The 20,657-nt window shown below is 36.9% G+C and overlaps 1 protein-coding gene across 4 annotated transcripts in view; it reads left to right on the top strand.

Moving 5' to 3' along the window:
- LCLAT1 (lysocardiolipin acyltransferase 1) overlaps nucleotides 1-20,657 on the top strand; it is a 112,697-nt gene that overhangs the window by 22,063 nt on the left and 69,977 nt on the right. For all 4 annotated transcript variants that reach the window (XM_068186042.1, XM_068186041.1, XM_068186043.1 and 1 more), the window contains 2 exons: nucleotides 15,383-15,551; nucleotides 17,750-17,948. In XM_068186042.1, the coding sequence (XP_068042143.1) occupies nucleotides 15,387-15,551; nucleotides 17,750-17,948 (364 nt within the window). In that variant the 5' untranslated portion in view covers nucleotides 15,383-15,386. The remainder of the gene's footprint in view (nucleotides 1-15,382; nucleotides 15,552-17,749; nucleotides 17,949-20,657) is intronic.

Raw genomic sequence — 20,657 nt, 5'->3', positions numbered from 1 at the left:
GTTACCTGGTAGTATCTTGCAAATACTAAGAGAAAGTGGCATTTTCCTCAGTTGTGGCAATGCTGTCTAGTTCCCCTTTCTAAAATGAAATGAGTTTTCCATCCAGGAGTAAATAGCTGTGTTGGAGCTTGCTTTCAGTTCTGCATTTCCAGGCGTAAAGTGTGAATTCTTAGCTTGTTTTGGGGTATCAGTACATCTAAACATTGATAGATGATCTCTGTCTGTTTGTTCAGCCAGATAGGAACCCTGAGCAAAAGCTTTGCAATCTCATTTTTATGTTCTTTTCTCTGAACATACAAATAATTGTAAGGAGTAGTTGTTGAAATGCCAGGTTCTTCAAAATTGCTCAGAAAGTTCCTTGTTAAACTAGGAAAACTAAATTTCTGAGCTTGGTCACTATTTATTCTTTTGGATTATGTCTAATTTGACTGGAGACTGGCTGATCATGGTATATTATTACTTTTGTCCCGTTTATCTAAGTGAAGACTGAAGTTTTGTGGTTAGCTTACAATTCTCTTTATAGATCAAAATTACCATATGAAAATATGGGGAAACCTTTTTGCAGACCAACTGTTGTTGAATATTCTGGAATAGCATTCCATAAACATTTGATTAAGTGAACTAATGATATTTTCCAGCCTTTAACTTTGAGGAGGACAAATCCATGATAATTAAAATACCACCTTAATCTAACACAGTTTTTCCAAACTGGTGCCCTTGATTGTAAGATCTTTTGTATGTTCAAATCAGCAGGATCAAACTGAAAGAAAACTGAAGAGGCAGCTGTTTTGTAGAAGCAATTAATTTTACAAACAAGGGTTTTTTTCCTTACTGAAGTTTGTTGTGATTCTGCACATTTAGTAATTTTTTTTTTTATATATGAAGAGGAAAATGGCAATTTTATTGTCACTTTTTATCCTTTACATATCTCAGTGAGTCTGATGATCTGGCTCTTGAACTGATCCTCAGAACAGCTTGAAAGGGCTAAATTTCATTACATTCTGAAATTCAGTTTAGAAATCCAAGCTGTGTGGGTCTACAGAGATAAGCATGTTCTTGTAAAAAAACCTTTTATTCCTAACAGGTAGCTCTTCCAGGGCATCTTGTACCTTTTTCCTTCACCCCCTTTTCTCAGAGGAAAAGCTTGAAAAATCTTTGCTTTCACAGTAATTTGCATTTGAAGGGTTCTAATATCATAAAAATGTGAGGCATTCCTGAGGTTAAGTGTCTCTTTAGCTTTTCCTACTGTGATTGCAAATTTTACCTAGGAGTTCTAAAATATTAACCCCCTGTAGATCAAGCCTTCATGAAAATAAGCTGTATGTATATTTGCTGCTTCACAGGGAGAGAAAGTGCAGTTTTCTTTTGTGAAATTAGATTATAGGATGAGCATTCTGAATAGAGTGGGATAGGATGGGATGGCAAATGAGGAAGAGTAATTCCAGTGACCCAACTTAAAGTACTTATGTAAATACCCAAAATGAAATGAAGGAAATCCTTCTTTGATGGATTGGTACTGGGCTTGGCAAATTCAAAATTGCATAAGTTAGTTTTGATCCAGGATTTTAAAAAGTCTGTACTACTTTGCTGGTAGGAAACAGAAGACAGCTAATTTCTTTTCAATTTAATCTTTTCTCAAAGATTTAAAAAAAATAAAAACAACTAAACCCTTACTCCAAAAACACAGTAATGTATTGTATTATACATACAAAAGAGGCAAAAGCTGAGTTAGAAGACAATTCTTAAAAGTACATTAATATCTATGTAAACTAAAACACTTGCAGAAATGTGCTCCTTTACATATGCAGGTCTGGCTGTGGAAGCTGCTTGTGGTTTATTTAATGTTTCATCACAATAATGGCAGCTTATATGTGCTTGCCAAGAGACCATTACTGTTTCTTCTGCTGCTCAGGCTCTTCCAGTGAAATATCTTTAAGGTGAGAAAATGCATATTTAACACAACCTGTCATGACTGCCTGTGCAGTGAGAGAGCTTTGTGTGAACTTCTTACCCCATTCCACCAAGCATAATTGCTGCTGTTTCTGTGGAGCAAAGTTTAATTGAAAAAAAAAAAAAAAGAGAAAAGGATAAAATAAAATTAAATAATAGAATTAGATGTGATTTACAAGGAGAGGTTTTAAAAGTGACTTATGCAAATAATAAAGATTATTTGATTGTAAATACTGTAGTATTCTACAGAAAGTGTTTTCCTTTCTGTAAGGAAATAATGGGGAATGTTCATTGATGTTGTTAGAAAATAGGTTGTTCTATAATAAAACCTTGGTACTTTGAGTTTTTTATTTTTATTCCTTAATGATATTCCTTTCAAAGAACCAGCTGTACCTTTACCTCGACATCCTGTGCCTGATGGAAGCAAATCAAACAGCAGCACACACTGGGACTAATGAGGGCTACCCATGTGCTGTTTGACCAGTCAGCCTCTTTCAAACAAAGTTCATATGGCTGTATTATTTCACTGGGTTTGAATACATTGGTTATGTATTTCTCTTTGAAAAGGGTGTTAAACTGTCATATCATTAAACTAAGCTACAAAATCCTATTAAATGGATTGGTGAAGGTGGGGGAAAAGATCTAAAAATGCTGGGTTTGATTACTATTGTTAGTTTACCTTCTATAGCAGAAGTCCTCAAAAGTGTCACTTTTTTTGTCTGTTCCCATTTCTCTATAGCAAAAACCCCCAAACAAACAAAATAAAACTTTGATTGCTTAGTAAGTATGCTAATAATATCATTATTTAAAACTGAATTTACTGTATACATTGCCCATAAAACATTTTGAAATATTGATGAAGAGGATTGTTTCATTTTTTTAATATTCAGATCCAGGGGAGAGGGAAAGTAAAAACTCAAAGAATAGTTTCATGAGCATTTGTCTTTAATTTATTTTCCTCAGTACTCTGTTCTGAAGTTCTCAATACATTGAAATTAATAATTGGATTTAATTGCCCAGCAGTCCTTGATATCATTTAGTCTGATGATTGATTCCTCCTATGGGCATTGTTTTAATAATATATCTGTTTGATCCCAAAAGAAGAGAGCTTCATAAAGTTGTTGTGAAAGCTTCTTTTCTTACTGTAATGGTTCAATGAAGTGTTCAGCTGTGCTGAATTGGAAAGGAAACACATGCTGTTGAAGCTTGTATCTATGTTGGAAAAAAAATTCAATACAATAAATCTTAGCTGTTGTTGAAAACTCTATGCTCAGCAGGAATCCATGTTTCCTCAAGTTGTTTTCAAATTTTCTCGCTACTGCATTTTCAAAATTCTAAGCAGCTCTACCCTTCTTTCCATGAGTTAGACAAGGATTCTTGGGAAATACGGGTGGTGGAAAACTCAGGCTCATCCATGCCTGAGTCAGTCCATTAATCTTCTGGGTTGTAATTGGTTTCAAATTGTCTTTGTTAGAAGGCATGTTGTATTGCCTTGCTTAACTGGAGTACAGGGCTTTCCAATAGCTTTAGGCTTCCCCTTTGACACAGTGTGTTCCTTCATTCCCAATGCTGCGTTGTTTTGCTTCTTTCCATCCTCTCTCCCTGGTTGTTCATCTGCAACAACAGCAGGAACAGGTGAAAATTATTTCTGTGAGAGGAAAGTTTTAAATGTTCAGCAACTTCACGTGAAATTAATATTTGTATTTTTTGGTCTTGAGAAATTATGGTCTTCTTTCTTCTAAGTTATTTCTGTTAGTCCAAGTGTATAACTGATACTTTAACTGCCAGAGATTTTTCTCACAGTGTATTTGTAGATAACAGTAGAAGTTGCAAACTTTATCTTCTATTTAAACTATGAAAAATGCATTATTTATCTTGAAATAAAACGCTACAATGCTATGTGCATTTCTAAGGAGAGCTTTTAAGGCCCTCTACATATTAAGAGCTACCCTCATGGAAGCCTGTGCTCTTGTATAAATTGAGATCAAAGTATGTGCAAGAACTCGTATTTAGTGTTAGGAGTGGAAGCATTCAGAAGTGTCCACATATGTTCTCCTGTGGAAATTGGATTTTTTAGCTTAACAATCACAGCTAACTTTTTCAGAGATGCCACTGCCACAACCACTGTTCAAGGTGGGACTGCTGAGCAGAGAAGTCAGAACTATGAAGAGCAAGACCTTGCTCATCACTGGGGCTCTTATTTCAGTGCCATTGTGGAGAATTAGGTGTAAAACCCTGCTTAGTAAGAGTTAAGACATAAGAGTGAGTTATCTTCATTTGGTGTCTCCACCAGAGCAGAAATTCCTATACTGTTGATTCTGCCCATGAGCTTGGAAAGTGGCATCCCTGTGTGTTGTCTTGGGTTTATGCCTTTGGGAAAGACAGCAGGTTGACCCAGCTGCCAAATTATTAATTCATTACATTTTAGTAAAGGGTTGGAACAATTCTTCTGTGCTTTGTTTCATGAAGACTAGGTAACTACAGTTTCTCTAAATAGTTGCCATGTATTTACTTATGTTAGCATAAATTAGTGGCTTTAATAGACTCCAAGTGATCCTGTGTAATTTCAGGTCTTTCATCTCGGTGTTGAATTATTTGCTATCACTACTCTTGCTCTTGTCTATCAAACTGTTTGTGATGGTTTTTCTGCCAACAAAAGTATTTTACAGGTGAACATAGTGTAGGAGAATATAGTTGTCTCTTCGTTGCTCAGATGAAAAATGTCACTTAACTCTGGAGCATAAGAATATTTCATAGTCAGTGCTTTTACTTTTAGTGCTGGTGTTTCTGTGTTTAACTTTGTACCTGTGTTTGTGATGTTTTTTCTTAACTTGAGCATGCCTTGCAGTCATACTTAAGGTAGAGTAATTTTCTTGAGGCTATTGTGTTTGAATGCAAAATATCCCAGTAAGTAAAAGCATACTGTCCTTTGATTATTTGAAACTACTCTGGGAGTTTCAGCATCGTGTTTACTTTCAGACAACACAGGGAGAGAAGCCTCAACCTCATGAGGAAGAAAGGGAAGTGGAATGTCATAAGCAGCTATTTTTGAGAAATCCATAATTTATAATTTTCCCAATAAATACATCACTTCCTCAGTGCCCATTTCAATGAACTCATTAAAAGCATTTCAAGAGCTGTGGTTACATTTGAGAATCCTTCTACAAATGCAGCTAGAAAGATGTGCTTGCTTTCTCACATATATCCTTAGGTAGTTGCCCAGTTACTTTCTAATGAGCATGTTTTATACCTCAAAGGTAAGTTCTTGCTTCTATTTCCCTGATATTACTGTGCTAATCAGAAAGAGCAAATTCTTTCCAGGAATTCTGTGTTTTTGTATAATCATCTTCCTGAAAGGTCAGGGCCCTTGCTAAAAGGAAAGCACACACCAGGGTGTGTTCCCACTTGGAAATAACTGAGACAATGCTAGGTGCATCTCTTCTTGGAAGAGATTCTTGTAGCAAAACAGAAAAGGGGACAAAAAGGAAAAAATCTTTATAATGAATTGTTAGATCATAAAATCTTTCTGGCCCCAAAGAAAATTCTAGATATGACTGATGTTAAATGTGTTTCATGACTATAAGAGCTGCTGTGAGAAGATGCTTGATTTTAGGTATTTCTGGTAGCATGACCTGCACAGCCAGATCATACCCTTTTTTGGATAAGATTTATCTAGTGCAAAGATTGACTCATTGCATTTCTTCTTAGATTCCTTTTTTAAGACACTTTTCTACCAACATCAGTGCTAGACATCTGAGTCAGACTGGAAGGGACTTGGTCTGTAACAATGCCCCAGATGTTGTTGGGAGGCTCTTTATCTGTAGCTCTTGAAGGCTTTCCTCCTTGCCCCTTTTTTTTCCTAGTAGCTCTTGTTAAGCCAGAGCATTGCCCACATACTAAAATCTAGCAGTCCCTGAGTAGCTGTAATAGGTTATTTCCCTGTCTGGGTCACTTGCTGTTCTGTAATTACTCCATAGATTCTTTGTTCTTAGATTGACTGGCATATATGTGTCTGCCACAGCCTGTTTGTCCAAAGCATCTGCAACTGCCAAATGTGTCTGCAGCTGACTTGAAGCTCGTTCTTACTGTACATTGACTTGGCCTTTGTGATGAGAAATGCAGCACCTATTAAACCACTTCTAATTATTTTTATAAGCTCTTTTCAGTTCTGGCTAAATTTATTAGAAACTGAGTTTCTGTTTCAAATTAGTTACTATTTTACATAATAAAAGGCTAAAAAACTAAAAATCATGGTCTTAGATGTTGCTTTTTATTTTCGCCTGTTTGTCTTCTGGCAGCTTAGTAAAGTATTGCATAAGCACTGCCAGATAAACTTCCCCAGTTATCTCAGCATTGAATTACTTTATTTAGCTTCTTATGCTGGTAATTTGTTTTAGGCTAAAATGACCTTGATAAATTTTCATGCAAAACATTTTGTTACTCATTTGTCAATAGCCCTGGATCTTTTGTATCTAAATGCCAAAAAAATTACAAGTAAGAATCAAATGGTTGCTTCTATCTTTGTAGGTGTTTGAGGGACCAAAGCCATTCAGCTTTAACAAGGAACATGAGTTGTTTTGTTGTACTGTACTGATGGGATATTTTCTGGCTTTGAGAGCATTTAAGTCTGAAGAAAAATGTTTTATAGAATCAGATTCAGTAACCCTGGAAGCAGAGGCAACATGTCTGCATCAGGCTGCTGCTGTGAGAATCCCTGCTGAGCCACGGTGCTTTACTAGCAGTAGTACAGATGGACCAACTTAGTTGTGCTTCTTCCCAGGCCCAGCCTGCATCCATGCACAGCACAATACCCATGGTTTACACTCTGAAATGTTCTGCTAGAAATGGCTTTGAAGAACTCAATCCACCTGAAGCCCTGGGGACATCCTTTTGGAGTCCTGTCAGAAGAGAAAAGCTTCCCGTTGTAGCTGGCGGAAAGAGGAAATTACAGAGCTGAAGATGGGGTTAAAGCTATCCTGCTAAGCAGTGGTTTGTAATGTAATCTTAGAAATAGCCAGATATGCTGTTGACTGATCCTACTGGTAAGCTGTGAAAATGAGATGTGAAGGCTGTTGTCTAGAAGACGGAAAAGCACAGCAGATCTTCATCTCTGACTGTAAGGTCCTGATGCAAAATTTTGTTAGTTAATCGTGCGACGGTAGTTTGGCAACGTGGTTTTTGGTTATGATTTGGATATTGATCTACACCAAAATATAAAAGATTGAAAACAGGATTTCATGTGCAGAAATGGAGCAAATGCAAATAAACTCTTTTCTGCTGCTTCTGGTGGGAATGAAACGTTTATAAATTTTCTGCAGAACTGCTGCATTTTTCTTCTTTTGCTTTGGAGCCTGCCAGGTAACCCATCTATTGTTTGTTCTATGCTTACCTTGGAAAGCAGCCAGCTTGAAAGCACAGCTCACTAGAAAGCTACAATTTATGTGACTTTTAAAGTTGTTATGAACTTGTGATATTTGCTGATGTGTAAGTCTGCTTCAGAGTGCTGTGTACTCCTGACACAAAGGCAGCCCTGCAAAATTTCAAGTTCTCAAATGGAATTTTCCAATTAAACGGCTAGAACATTTTTAACATTGTTTGCAAATGTTTTTTTTCTTTGATATTTGTCTTGGAAATATATTTTTAAAAGACCAAGGCAGTTGCAGAGACTCGGAGGCTTGGCAAAGTTATATTCCATTGATAATAGCAATTTTTCTTTATTATTATTGAAAAACAGTAGAGGCATAAATTTGTCTGTTGGTGCTCTTCTCCATCTCTCATCTAAGTACTGTTGAGCCAGAATCACTTACATGGTGGGCAAATGAAGATAAGTGTCTAATCTTTCTCTTCGGTCATTTAATAATTCTGAGAGTAGATGAAATCCATAATCTGATCTTGCAACTGATTCTAGGTGGAAATTCACTGGCTTCAGTAAGTTTACGGTTAGATTTTTAGCATAGGGCCTGCTGAATTTTTGCAGCATATAATGTGCTACTGAGAAAAAGAATAAAGTAGTTTAGCGATTGTTGTTGCTGTATAGGTGATGACTGTCAGAGTATAAAAGATGCTAAAAAACGGCAAAGCTACATTGGATAAGAAAAACAAACCACACAGCAGTATTACCCATCCAGAATCAAATTCATTTACAGCATACAGTATAGCTGAAAAAGGAGGAATTATTTGGGTTAATATATTCTGTTATAAAACTGAGAGAGGTTTTTATAGAGGATGGTCACAAATTCAGAGTTCTCAATGAGACCTTCTTCAAGCTGGGTACCTTCCGTAAGGCCTCTGAAAGTCTGCTTTTACACCCCCCACTCTTTATTTTCATAATTGCACTCTCTGAATAATATGAGTTAGCATAAGCTGTCATGCTGTTACTGCCCTGGTGATAGTCACTGGTGTTCCTAGGCCACATGAGTTTTGTTCATATGCCTTTCCTGTATTTCTTGAGTTGTTAACCTGATGAGAAAATTCTGTCTTGATGAGGGCAAAAAAGCCATTAGAAGTTTCATGGATGTCTCCTTCTCTAAGAGTGATTTTTAGTTCAGTGCCAGTGGCAGAGATTTAAAGATACTCCTGTGAAAATTACTAGTTTTCTATTTGAGTAACTGTTCTTCAGCATGAAGTCCTTTATTTCTATTTTCCCACTGAGGATTTTATTGTGAAATAGATACTTCTGAAATTATAAATATCACCCCTTCCCACCAAGAATAGCTCTGAACTAAAGTGTTGGGGTGCTCCTATGCAGGGGAAAAGAAATTGATTTATTGGTTTGTTTGTAACATCTCCAATTACAAAGTGGAATATTTTATTTGTTTTTCATAATTTTCACTTGGATTTGTTATCCATCAATGTTGGTCAGCTTTTTGCTCTGTAGACTTTGAAAAGCAAAGGACTCAGATTTGCCAGCTGTTGACCACAAGTAACTTTTTTGAAAAATAGGCTGGGCCTCAAGCCGACTTGCATGTTTTATATAAAGTACTTATAAACCCCTAAAACTGACACTGCTCCATGTTTATTGCAAGGTTATGTTGGCTTTTTTGTTTTTCTTTTATTTAAAGAGGGGATGGGAGGAATACAGCAGCCGCTTTTCTTCTGCCAAACCTATTCTTGATGACTTGTCAGCCAGGGCACTCTATTTGTATTGGTTGTTGTTTAATACAGGCTTGTGGGGCCCCAGCAGCTTGATGGATAGTGCAGAGCACAACTCCATGCATGGAAAAGCCATGAAGAAGGAATTCAGAATTATTAGTGTCTGTGCAATATGCAAAACAAAACAAAAAAAAGAGGTAGCTTTTGGGAGTAAAAGCTCTTGTGCAGTTCTTCAGCAAATTTGTCAATTCATCTAGATTTTCTGATTATAGTAAGGAATAAAAGCAAGCTACTTTTCCATAAATCTTTGTTTCTTTTTTTTTTTTTCAGGAAGCAGCTGTAGCTATTGCATGATACCCTCTTAAAAATGATTTAAAATACCTTAGCTCATGCTTTCATTCAAGCTTTATCGGTCTAATGGTTGTCTGGAGTAACAGTGGAAAGAGAACAGGTAAACGAGGGTGAAAAAGCATCCGACTAATTTGATGTCTGTACCCTGACTGAATTACCTGCTTACAGTATCTAAAGGCTGTACTGCAAAGAATCTCAGCCAGCATTTTTGCATTTGGGAAGACACAATTACTTGGAAGAGCAAATTCAATATTCTGTTAAATTTTTTATTGAATTATAATAGTCAGATTAAGTCTTGGCAAATAAAAGACATAATAAATAGTAAGTTGCAGTAATAATCATATTTTATTTGTAATATTTATGGAAATTGCTCATTAAGTTTTGTACTTGTATTTTATGTGTAAGTTAATATCTGCTATACTGTCAGGGGTGTGACTTGTGATGATAATTACCTTTTATTGCCCTATCCTATATTGCTTTATGATGACTGCATCGCTATAAGTTTTTTAAATGCAAGAATTGTATAAAAAGGAAGTAGTTTTAGTGGTCAAGTGCCTGGTTTCTTCACTTATTTTTTCAGTGATAGTGATCTGTGCCATATTTGTATGTTCCTTAAAATACTGAAGTGCCCAAGAGAAGGATTAGAAATAAAATATAGTTCATAAAGAGTTTTGTGGAGACTGAGGGAGCTTCCTGTCTGTGGTGCGTGGACTTCTGATTAGAATGGCTATCTCTGAAATTAATAATTCAGCTTCGTCCTTGCCACTGCTTCCCCTAGAACCTCTTCTATTTCTGCAGTTCTTTTAACTGAGGCACAAGTGAGAAGCTGTGTGATCAAAGAGATAGGGTGAGTTGTAGATCTAGAAATACAACTGAGTCAGTCTACACAAACTTTCTGCGAGCAAGTTTCTTTTTAAATATGGTGCTCCACAGAAACTAGTTTCTTGCTCTGGGTACAAGAATTTATAAAAATTTCCTTTGAAATGCTGTTATGGAAGAAAACCATAAAATGCTCAAATAGAAAAGCGTGGTAATTTTGTTGGACTTGAAACTTTCTGCTAGGAGATGTCATTTCCACTGAAACTTTGTTTGGCCGATGTTCAGCACCTGCTCAGACCTCTCATTTGCATCATTAAAACTAGGAAGGGTTGTCAATCTGCCTGCTCTCTTGTCTAGATGATTTTGTTTAGTAACCTAAAAAAAAAAAAAAGCCAAGTGAAAGTTTGGGTCATTCATTTGCTGGTTCATTTAATGGACACCTAAGTAGTTGGCAAACTTTTTTCCTCTCTTGCCCACCTCCTGGAACTTCAATTCACAGCACCCAGGTCAAAGGTTTTAAAAGGTTGTGAAAACGGTATCTTCTGATTTGGAAATTATGTTTCTGAATGCAAAATTGAAAATGGTAGCTGGAATTTACAGTTCACCTGTTTCACTTGCCCTGCTTGGAGGAAATGCAGAAGTTAAGTCAGTCTGGAGTTAAGTGCTGACTTTCTTAGCAGAATTGTTAGAGAAGAGGCATCACTGGCTGTGTGAGTTTCTGCTTGATTTTAACTGAAGATGTTTACCTTTTCTACTGGTAATTGACTGGAAGAAGCATTAAATCCAGTGCCTAGTATTTCCCATTCAGGTTTGAAGACTAATGAGCAGTTTTATTGCCCATGCTGATTGAATGGAAATGTGCTGACCAGTAATCCACTGTTGTTTTATTGGCACCGAAGAGGATTTCTTTATTTTTTCAGTGGTGTAATAAAACCTGATTTGCTCACTTTGTAGTACTAAGTGCTTGAAAATTTCTCTCGCTATCAGGCAGCTGGCTCTGTTTGTCAGGTAGTGTTGCTCAGTGCTATGCTGAGACTAAAATCTTGTTTTACATTGAGCCTGGAAGATGAATCAACCTGTTTGTACAAGCACTTTGAATTAGCTGGGAGCTGTTAAGGAAATTTGAATCATGCAGTAAGTCTTGACTGTGCTGAGACTTCCAGACCTTAAAGTTTGGAACTTTTTTGTTTCTTATCAGATAAACTTATTTTGCATCCTTTGCCCTCTTGCAAGCCACAGAAGCAGTTGTGAAGAAAAGTTTTGTTGTAGAGAAAAGTCTGTTTAAAACCTTTTGAAATCATCATCACAACAAGCTGTGGTTTGTCTGTTATTTCAGCTGTACCTTCAATAAAAGCATTTAGATGTTAAAGAAAACAAGCCAAAATCCGATCACAGGAAGGTATCTTTGCTTTATGTTACTATGCAAATGTTTTGTTTGCATAGATTATTGAAATAGTTTCATGTAAATAGTCTAATAAAATGAAGTTTACAAAAACTGTTTGGGAAAGTATTTTCTCCCCTTGTAGCTAAGAATTTTTCAAATTAACTGAAATAGAAAGCAAAAATTGTATTTAAAGAATTATTGTTTCCAGTTACCTGGAGACAGAGCATGTTTTCCTTGAGCTATGGCAACAAGAACATGTGAAGTACAGTACCCCAATAACTTGGAGTTCTGCCACAAAATAGATTAAGAACTACAAGCCCAGTATGAGGGTGCTGTCTTTAGTACTGTTTGCAGCTTTCAGTCTGAATTGTAAAATAATTTTGACTGTCTCCCACAGCTCTGATCCACACAGCTAAAGGAAGGTGGCTTTAAGATATATGAAGATCATCCTACACATTAAATTCAGTGTTGAGGGAGGTTGGTGCATTAGAAAGAGAGTTGTCAGCAGCAGTAAGAGAATACTTCTGTACTTTGAAATAGCTTGCGTCCTGTTCAAGCTTCCTGTCGAATCTTGTAATTCATTCCTTGGGTGTCTAATCTCTGACATGAGTCAGCTCCCATTTTCTTTGTTTTGAGATCTTTCACATTTGTTTTAGATCATTTTCCAAGTCTTCATTAAGTATTCCTTTCTTTGGCTGGTTTTTAATCATGTTTTGAAGTTGCAGGCATGTATTTTGCATTGATTTGTAGCTGTTACTTGTTGAATGCAGGTGTTAGATTTGGGATGGCTGACATATCTTAGAGACAGTCTGATTCTAAGGCAGGTATTTAAGGGCTGAGGAATGCAAAAGGATGAAAATAGTCACTTCCCTCCTGTCTTTGGTGGTAGGTGTGTGGAATGGTAAGCTGGGTTCAACAGCAGAGCCTGGCATGGCCCAGCTGTGTGCAAGCCCTACATCCTCAATCAACCCTTACAAAATTGTGCACTGCACTCCCAGTTGGATCTGCTGAAACGTTCTCCCTTTCTCTCCTTCATTGCGGTGGAGGTACTTCAGAGACAAAGTCCAAGTCTATCTGTTACTCTAAATGCATGTTTAAAGATACATAATGTGTCATATAGAAGCAATAAGCAAAATGTGGTATTTATCACACTAAAAATGTGGCTTTAAGAGTGATAAAAGGCATACCATGTGAAAACACACATGGTATTGTTTGTGTCTAGAAATAAACAGCACAGTGTTTAACCCACTGGAATGCACTGTAACTTACAATGTATACACTGGAATGTAAAAGAAAGTACTGCTATGTTCTGGTTGAAGAAGAGGAAATTCAGAACTTCCTCAAGTCTTTTCCATAGCTCAGATACTTTCATCTAAAACAAATAAACAAAAAGTATTTATGAGACAGTTTTTCACGGAAAATACAATAAGATTTTTTTTTCCTTAAATCTTTGGTTGTGTTTAACAATTTGAGGGAAGGACCTCAGTGTAAACTGTGAAAAGGACAGCCCCTAATAAGTGACCCACATTGCTTTTTTAAGAGTCTAGAAGGATGACAGAGCACTGTCTCCTCTTGTTAGCTCTGGGGGTACCTGTGTGCAGCAGTCGGGTGTTAGGAACTGCAGCGTGTCCCCTGTCCCTGTTGTCTGGCAGCCTTTTGGAGCTGCAGTGTCTGCCTGGCAAATGTCACTGCGTCTGACTGATGGCTCTGAGAGCCTCACAGAGGACCAGAGCAGCTGGCTAAAGCCTAACAAACTCCCGTTCTGTGTCTGGTAGCAGGTTTTACCTGTCTTAAAGCTGTTTAGATACATTTGTTCCTCAAAAATGCCTGTTGAGATCAAGCACATAGAATTTTAATTCTGCTGCCTTTTGCAGTATGTCTCAAATCTTGATGTCAAGAGAAGGCTTTTTCTTCTGGTCTTGCTGCAACTAAAATTCCCCCCCAACCCCCCTTTCTGTTGGTTCCTAGTTTTTTCTGGGTTTTTTGTTTTGGGGTTTTTTTGTACTCTTCTGCCTTTATCGTGGACTTCCCCCACAGAGGTTTGCAATAACAAATAGAAAAAGTCCTAACAAAAAGAAAACTTCTTCCAGGGCCTTACTCTTCAAGGATCCCTTAATGTATCAGAATTGATCCTACTTAGTGCATGCATATGTGCAGACATGGTTGTTTAGTTCCTGCTTTTGGGAGAAAAGAGAGAGCTCTATACTTCAGGATATAAATATTATGTATTTGTTTGAATTCAAATTTCATTGTGTCAAAATCTTTCCAATACAGCCATCAGCAAACATTTGTATTTAGTGTTGCTTGTTTGACTATGCTGCAGAAGTAGAGTTAAATACAACTTTCTATATCCTTCTTGCATTAAAAATTTGCATGGCCTCTTGTCTCATCCTTTCTCCAAATACCATGCAGTTTAGGAAATTGTTTAAACCTAGAAGCATCTCAAGAGTAGAGCTACTTTCTTGTTACTTGTCAACATGAAGTAGCAGAAGCAAATTTCATCTGCTAGCAACCCTAGTGTTGCCATTTCTTGACTGTCAAATATTTTGCTGTGCAAACATCATTGCTAAGGACATTGTACAAAACATGCTTGAGATAAATCATGTATGTTACAATACACAAGGCTTAATGGATTGCTTTTCCATTGCTCATTTTAAAATTAAACCCACCAGCTTCCTGTTTTTTCTTGTCCTGAAGTCCTGTCTATCTGAACTCTTAAAATTTCTAAAATAGCCTGTCAAAAAAAGGAATTCAGTAAAGTGACTAAAAAGTGACTTCTGCTTAACCTTTGGTTTTATAAACAATTGGCTGAGTCCTAAATAGATGAAAACAGACTATTTTTAGGCCCTAATTTAGAGAATGGATATTTCCACATTTGCTTTGTCATCGCTGGTAGTAGTTGCTAAATTGCGAAAGCTTGTAGCTATTACAAATGCTTGGAGGATTGCTGAGTGTTCTGCCATAATGCACTAAGAAGCTCAGTGTACTGTACGTTTCAATTTATAATAAGACCGTGTAGCTGATAGCACAGACACTAAAATATTTCAAGTCTAGACTATGCCTTAAAAAACACAGGCTATTGGCTTTTTGGTGCAGCAAGTTGGAAAATAACTGATAAGGGCAGTTGAAGGACAGCAGACTTCAAAAAGTGATGACTTCTCTAAGCCAGGGTGGGTTGGGAGGGTTCAGCCACTGCTTGCCTGCCTTGTTGGGATGAAAAGGGAGCTGGTGTTTGAAAGGGCTGGTCAGTCTTGCCAGGTTTGAGTGGTTTGTGAGGGAGGTCACACATAGAGCCTTGTTAGACGGGGAAGATGAGTTTATGCAACTCTGTGTTTAGCAGGAAGAAATGGGATGGAGAAATAGAAGAGCAAAGTTTCCTGTCTTTAGAAAATGGTAACATTTCTCCACAGACAAAGATAATGGCCAAAAAGTGTAATGTCACTGGTGTTCTCTTAATAGCCCTTTTGTACCTTTGGATAATAAAAATAGCTTGCTGAAGGTTTTGAGTGGAACTACATATTGTAGTAATGGGAGGAAATATGATGTAGCTGATACTTTTATGGCCCCTTTAATATCCCAATTCACCTTACAAATCACTGTGTTTATAAAGTCCTTCTCTTACTGCTGCTGGGGAAGAAGAACATTTTGGTTGTGTTTACTGTTGTCCTGTGTTGTTAGCTGTGGAGAAAAGGAGGAATATTACATCAGACCGGGCTTGCAGACTTGAAGAATTATGTAATTACTTTCAGTTTGTCTCTCTAACATAATGCCAACCCTGTTTTTCAGAGCCATGGTGTCATGGAAGGGGATGTACTTTGCACTTGCACTATTCTTGGGAAGTTTCTTTGGAAGTATATTCATGCTGGGCCCTTTTCTGCCTGTGATGTTTATCTCTCCAGCCTGGTACCGCTGGATCACCGACTGCATTGTGGCCACTTGGCTCACACTCCCTGTGGTAAGTGACACATAATCCAGGTCTGAGCAACTCTCCATAATCCCACAATTCAGCTTGCTCACTAACACTTTGGATTTTGTTTTAGTGCTTTTAAAGCTATTTATGCTTCTGTCTAAACAGGCCCTTACACACTTACTATCTTTGGAGACTTTGGGTTTAGCTCAGCATTGTAAACTGTGTGCCTATTTACAGTCCCCCTCTTCTTTCACAGTTTAATTTATATATCAGCTAACGCTGTGTGTTCATTTTATGCTTTAAATGGTCTTTTTTGACATCTTCATCCAGTGTCAGTCAGGTGCAGAGAAGAGCAGGTGAAACTTTTAATAAACAGAAGGAAGTTTTTTTAAAGTGTTAACTTCCTAAATGAGTTGTCTTGTAAACTGTTTCTTTGAACTGTACTCCAAGTATTGTATTAGGAAAATTATCCACTGCCTGGTACATTGTTGTCAACCTTTACCATTCTGTTACTTAATCCTTGTAGAATTTAGCCCTTGTAGTTGAATTACAGATAAATGTTTTCAGGTCAAAAAAAAAGAGCTCCCCCTAGAAAGGATGTATTCCTTACTTACAGTGCATCAACTTTACAGCTATATGAGTCTGGAAATCAATAAGAAAGCTCTTCCCCAAATTGTTCCAAAGGAAAGGCAGTGTGAATGGGATCTGTCTCTTCTTCCATTCTCTAAAAGCCAGGGGACTTTGTTCCTGTAGGTCATTAGAGATTTGTTTAACTTTTTCTGAAGTAAAATGCCATATTGGTGTGCAGAAGTATGTATCTTGTGGCATAAAGGAAGTTCTATCCTTATTGTATGTCAAATACTTTCTGCTTTTGCTGCTTCTGCCTTGTGTGTTTTAAAGGTTTCAGCTGTTTCTTATTCTAAAACTTCTGTAGTTTTTATCATTACTAAATGCAGTGAAATTAGGAGGGTTGATGTAATCAACAGTAAAGGAAATAGATTGTTATTCCTTGTCATGATGAAATTTAACTGGGTACTGGTACTGTCACAAAATAACTCTTTCTCTGTTTGTCTTCAACTTTTTTTTATCATTTCAAACTTCCCAAAATCTAATACCAGTCTTTTCTTTGATTAGTTGCCTGGGCTTTATAATTTTGGGTTATCAAAACTAGTTTGTGATAACTTTTTCAGTCTAGAAGTTTGATTTTTAGCCCATACTAGAGCTAGACCAAAATAATTTTAATATCTTTGTGAAAAGGATTCTGTCTTCTGAGAATCTTGGGGATTTAGGTTCAGGAAAGGAGTTTCAAAAATATTTTGCATCCAACCATTTTGAGGCTCAGACCTTGTCTGCCTTAGGTTTGTATCCTTACACTAACTGCATTCTTAGTCAGGAGAAGCAGGATCTTGGTTTGTGTCTCAGAACAATAAGTGCTCTTGTGCCAGTTGGACTCCAGCAGGGAAACTGTGACCCTGACCTCTGTGATGTAAGAAATTTTCACCTTCCTCACTCTGCTATCACATTTTACTTCCTTTCTAGGAGTCAGCAGGGTGGGACAGTGAGGTGGGTCTTAACCATTTCAGTTTAGTTTGGCTTATATTAGGCACACACAGAGCTGGCAGAAATATGAACAGAAGTTGTTTTACTTTCTAGAGCTCTGTTTAAATCCCAGTGTTTGTTCTTTTGTGGTTTTTGGTGGGTTTTTTGGTGGTTTTTTGTTCTGTTTTGTTTTGGGTTTTTTTTTTTTTGAGAAAGAATGGGGAAGAGAGGGTAAGGAGGTAATTTGAAGGCCTTTTTCTTATGGTATTTTGCTGGTTTCTTTTTCTGTGCTGGTTTCTTTTTCTATGCTGACTGGACAGTGTGCTGTCAGTGATCCTGACCTTAGGGACAATAGATAGTTGTGCAGCCAATCTCTCCTTAGATTACCTACCAAGTTATAATCCATACTGACTCACTTACATTCCTACATGATAGTAATCCAGGAAAACCAGGGAAAGGTAAGTTTAGTGTAGTGATAGGAGTAGAGTGCTTTTTAAGAAATGCTGCTTAATTGTTGTTTCCTCTTCCACTGAACAGCTATTACTGGAGAAAAGCTGGCTGCTTTATTAGAAAACAGAAGTTTGTTTGCCAGTTGTAATGTGAGCGAATAAGTGAAATGATATAATTCAAATTAATTTTTATTGCTAATGGGGTGATGCTTTTCTTCTGGGAGTAAAGCAATAATACTGAGATACTATTTCTAGGCCTTGCTGGAAATGGTGTGTGGTGCCAAGGTGGTTGTCACTGGAGATGGATTTGTTCCTGGAGAAAGGAGTGTCATTATCATGAACCATCGCACACGAATGGACTGGATGTTCCTGTGGAACTGCCTGCTGCGATACAGCTACCTCAGACTTGAAAAAATCTGTCTCAAATCCAGTCTCAAAAGCATTCCAGGATTTGGTATGTCACTAAACCCTTTAATTTGAAAGGAAAGTATGTTTAAATTATGTCCAGCACAGTCCATAACCTACTAAATGACATAGGTTTAAATTCTGTTTCAGTATTTAAAAAAAAAAAAAACTTGTTTAAAACATGTGTCACGTGGAATGATTAAACCATAAATCTCCAGAGGACACCTGGACTACATTCTTTTATAAGATACTACATGTGCTGCTGTTGCTTTGTAGGTAAATATATTTCTGCTTTACATACCAAAAGCATTTTTCAGGATGATGAAAAATGATTTTCAGTTTTTTCAAAGTCTCTTTCAGCATTGTATTTTGGGAGCTATTTCACCCCACATCGCAAATGCTCTCATCAAGCTTCTTTCTTCATTATCCAATGTAAACTATTGTGAAGATTAAAAAAAAAAACTCTGTTGGCAACTGTAAAGTTAATGGTTCATTTTAATAACTAATTTTAAATTGAACTTGGCTATGCAAAATATTCTGTGCAGGATATGAAATCATCAGGATTTATAATGATGTAGGCTGGAAAGAGATCTGAGTTGCACATAGTCAGAGAAATCGTTTCAGATAGTCCAAAAATTGTTGCACAAATGGTTTCTGAATAAATAGGCAGACTTATCTGAAATAAAAGCATCTCTGCATTTTATTTATCTCTTAGATTTATTTGCTGTTTTATACAAAACTAGCTTGGGCAGGATATGCGTCAACTTTATGATGTCGAAAGAGTAACTTTATTTATGGTTGCCTTTTGTCAGGTCATTTATCTGAACAGATAATTTTGGCAAGATTCCATCCTGAGGAGCTGTTGCACTGGATTGCATTCACTGTTGCATTGTGTTGCATTCAGTGCTCTTTAAGTAACAGCAGCAACAGGGTAATGTGCTTTTATTTCCCTAACAGCCACATATTAAGGTCAATTTTACTTGACAAAAGAAAAATCTCTTTTAACATGAGAGGAAATGAGCAAATGCATATTAGGTATCTTCACTGTACAGCAGAGATATTTTGAAGTCTTGGAATCAGCTGCCCATGCAACTTTTTATAGCAGTGATGGAAGATAAAATCAAGAAGATCCTGAGGAAGATTTATAGATTTCTGTCTTCAAAAGTAACATACGTCTTGTTATTAAAAAGCCCATTTGTATTTATGCTTATTAATGCCACTAATAAGATTGGAAGGTCAGCTCCAGGAGCTTGGATGCTAAACTGTGCTTGGTAAAATGTAGTTCCTGAAAGGATGTTAGGAGTCATTTAGAGATGTTGGGGTTTTTTTTATATTTTTTAAAAATTCAGTTCTCAGTTTTCTGCATAAACTGAGCACATCTAATAGATTTGATCAGTAGGCTCAGGAAGATGGATCCGTGTCAGGTCAATATTGGCAGACCATGGTGCCATCTTTGTTCTGATATAGCAGCTTAAGCCACTAACAAAATTCTGGGCTCATCCTCCACTTTGTGATGTAGAGGTGACACATGCAGACATTTGCTACTGTTATTTCCATTATAGGATGACAATTTCTGGTGGTAGAGCTGACACTTGGGTCTGTAGTGTTATAAACAACTATTTTTATGCCAGATCCCCAAGAATTGTCCACGATACACGGACTTTGAGGACTTTGGTTGCAATTTTGTGAATTATAGCTTATTTTTCAGTAAACTGTTAATGTTGGATTATTAGTCACAGAAGGGGAGTTCGGCTAAACTGCATCCTTCACTGAAGCCGTGATTTGATGTCCTGAAATTCTGAAAGATAAGCTTCTGATTTATCTTAGTGTATCTAAAAAAGAGGCCTTAAAAATGCATGTCTCTGTGTTCAGTCAGGCTGTGTTTTGGGTGGCATTTTCTTGCAAAAATATTCTGTTTATCTATGTAATTAGGGGATTGTTGGAAAGTGAGACTCCTGGATTGAATGAAGACTGATGGAAAAAGATGAATCTGTATGAGGTTTGTTGGGGCAGGATCACTGCAGAGAATGGTGTCTAAAGAGGAGAACCCTAAATCTCATCAGTGACAGCAGAATTTCTTCCACTTACTGCTCTCAGCTGTGCTGTGTTATATGATAAACCCATAGTAAGTGTTTATTCAGGTTTTTGGCTTGTTTTTAAGTTGTGTCCTGTGGTTTTTAACTAAATGTTTTCTTTTATGAGCTTGTAAAAGCCAGAAGATCACTTGGAAATCAACCAGACAATTTCAGTGCACTGCATCTGTAATTGATACTTTAGACGTTGATCGTTTAAGATATAATATTTGTGATAATTCAATGAGCTATTTTCATCATGTCTTTCAGATTTATCTTTTCATATATTTATATGGATTAATTGTACATAGTCAGATGTATAGGGTTAGGGAAGTTTGATACACTGGCTAAATGCAACTTCTAATAAATCTTAACCTAGTGATAATCATGCTCTGAGTTTCAGAAATATTTGAGTGACTATACCATATTTCTTTCTGTGCAATTTTTTGTGATCTTTCAAAGGCTTTTATTTTTTTCTAACAGGCATTAAGTTTTAAATTATGTTTAAGATAAGATTTGTAATGCAAACCGTCCATATCCATGTTTCTGGAAGCCTTGCTGTATTCAGTATAGCACTTTTGTTGTCATAAGTAATTTCCCATTTGGGTGTAAAAATAGGTCTGTGAGAGATTATGCTCTTTCCAGTGGCACATATGATAGGTGAAAGGCAAAGCTGGGAATGGAAA

This window comes from Anomalospiza imberbis, chromosome 3 (genome assembly GCF_031753505.1).
Source record: "Anomalospiza imberbis isolate Cuckoo-Finch-1a 21T00152 chromosome 3, ASM3175350v1, whole genome shotgun sequence".
Taxonomy (NCBI): Eukaryota; Metazoa; Chordata; class Aves; order Passeriformes; family Viduidae; genus Anomalospiza; species Anomalospiza imberbis.
Note: the sequence above shows the minus strand (reverse complement) of the source record. Positions and strands in the feature narration are given on the sequence as shown.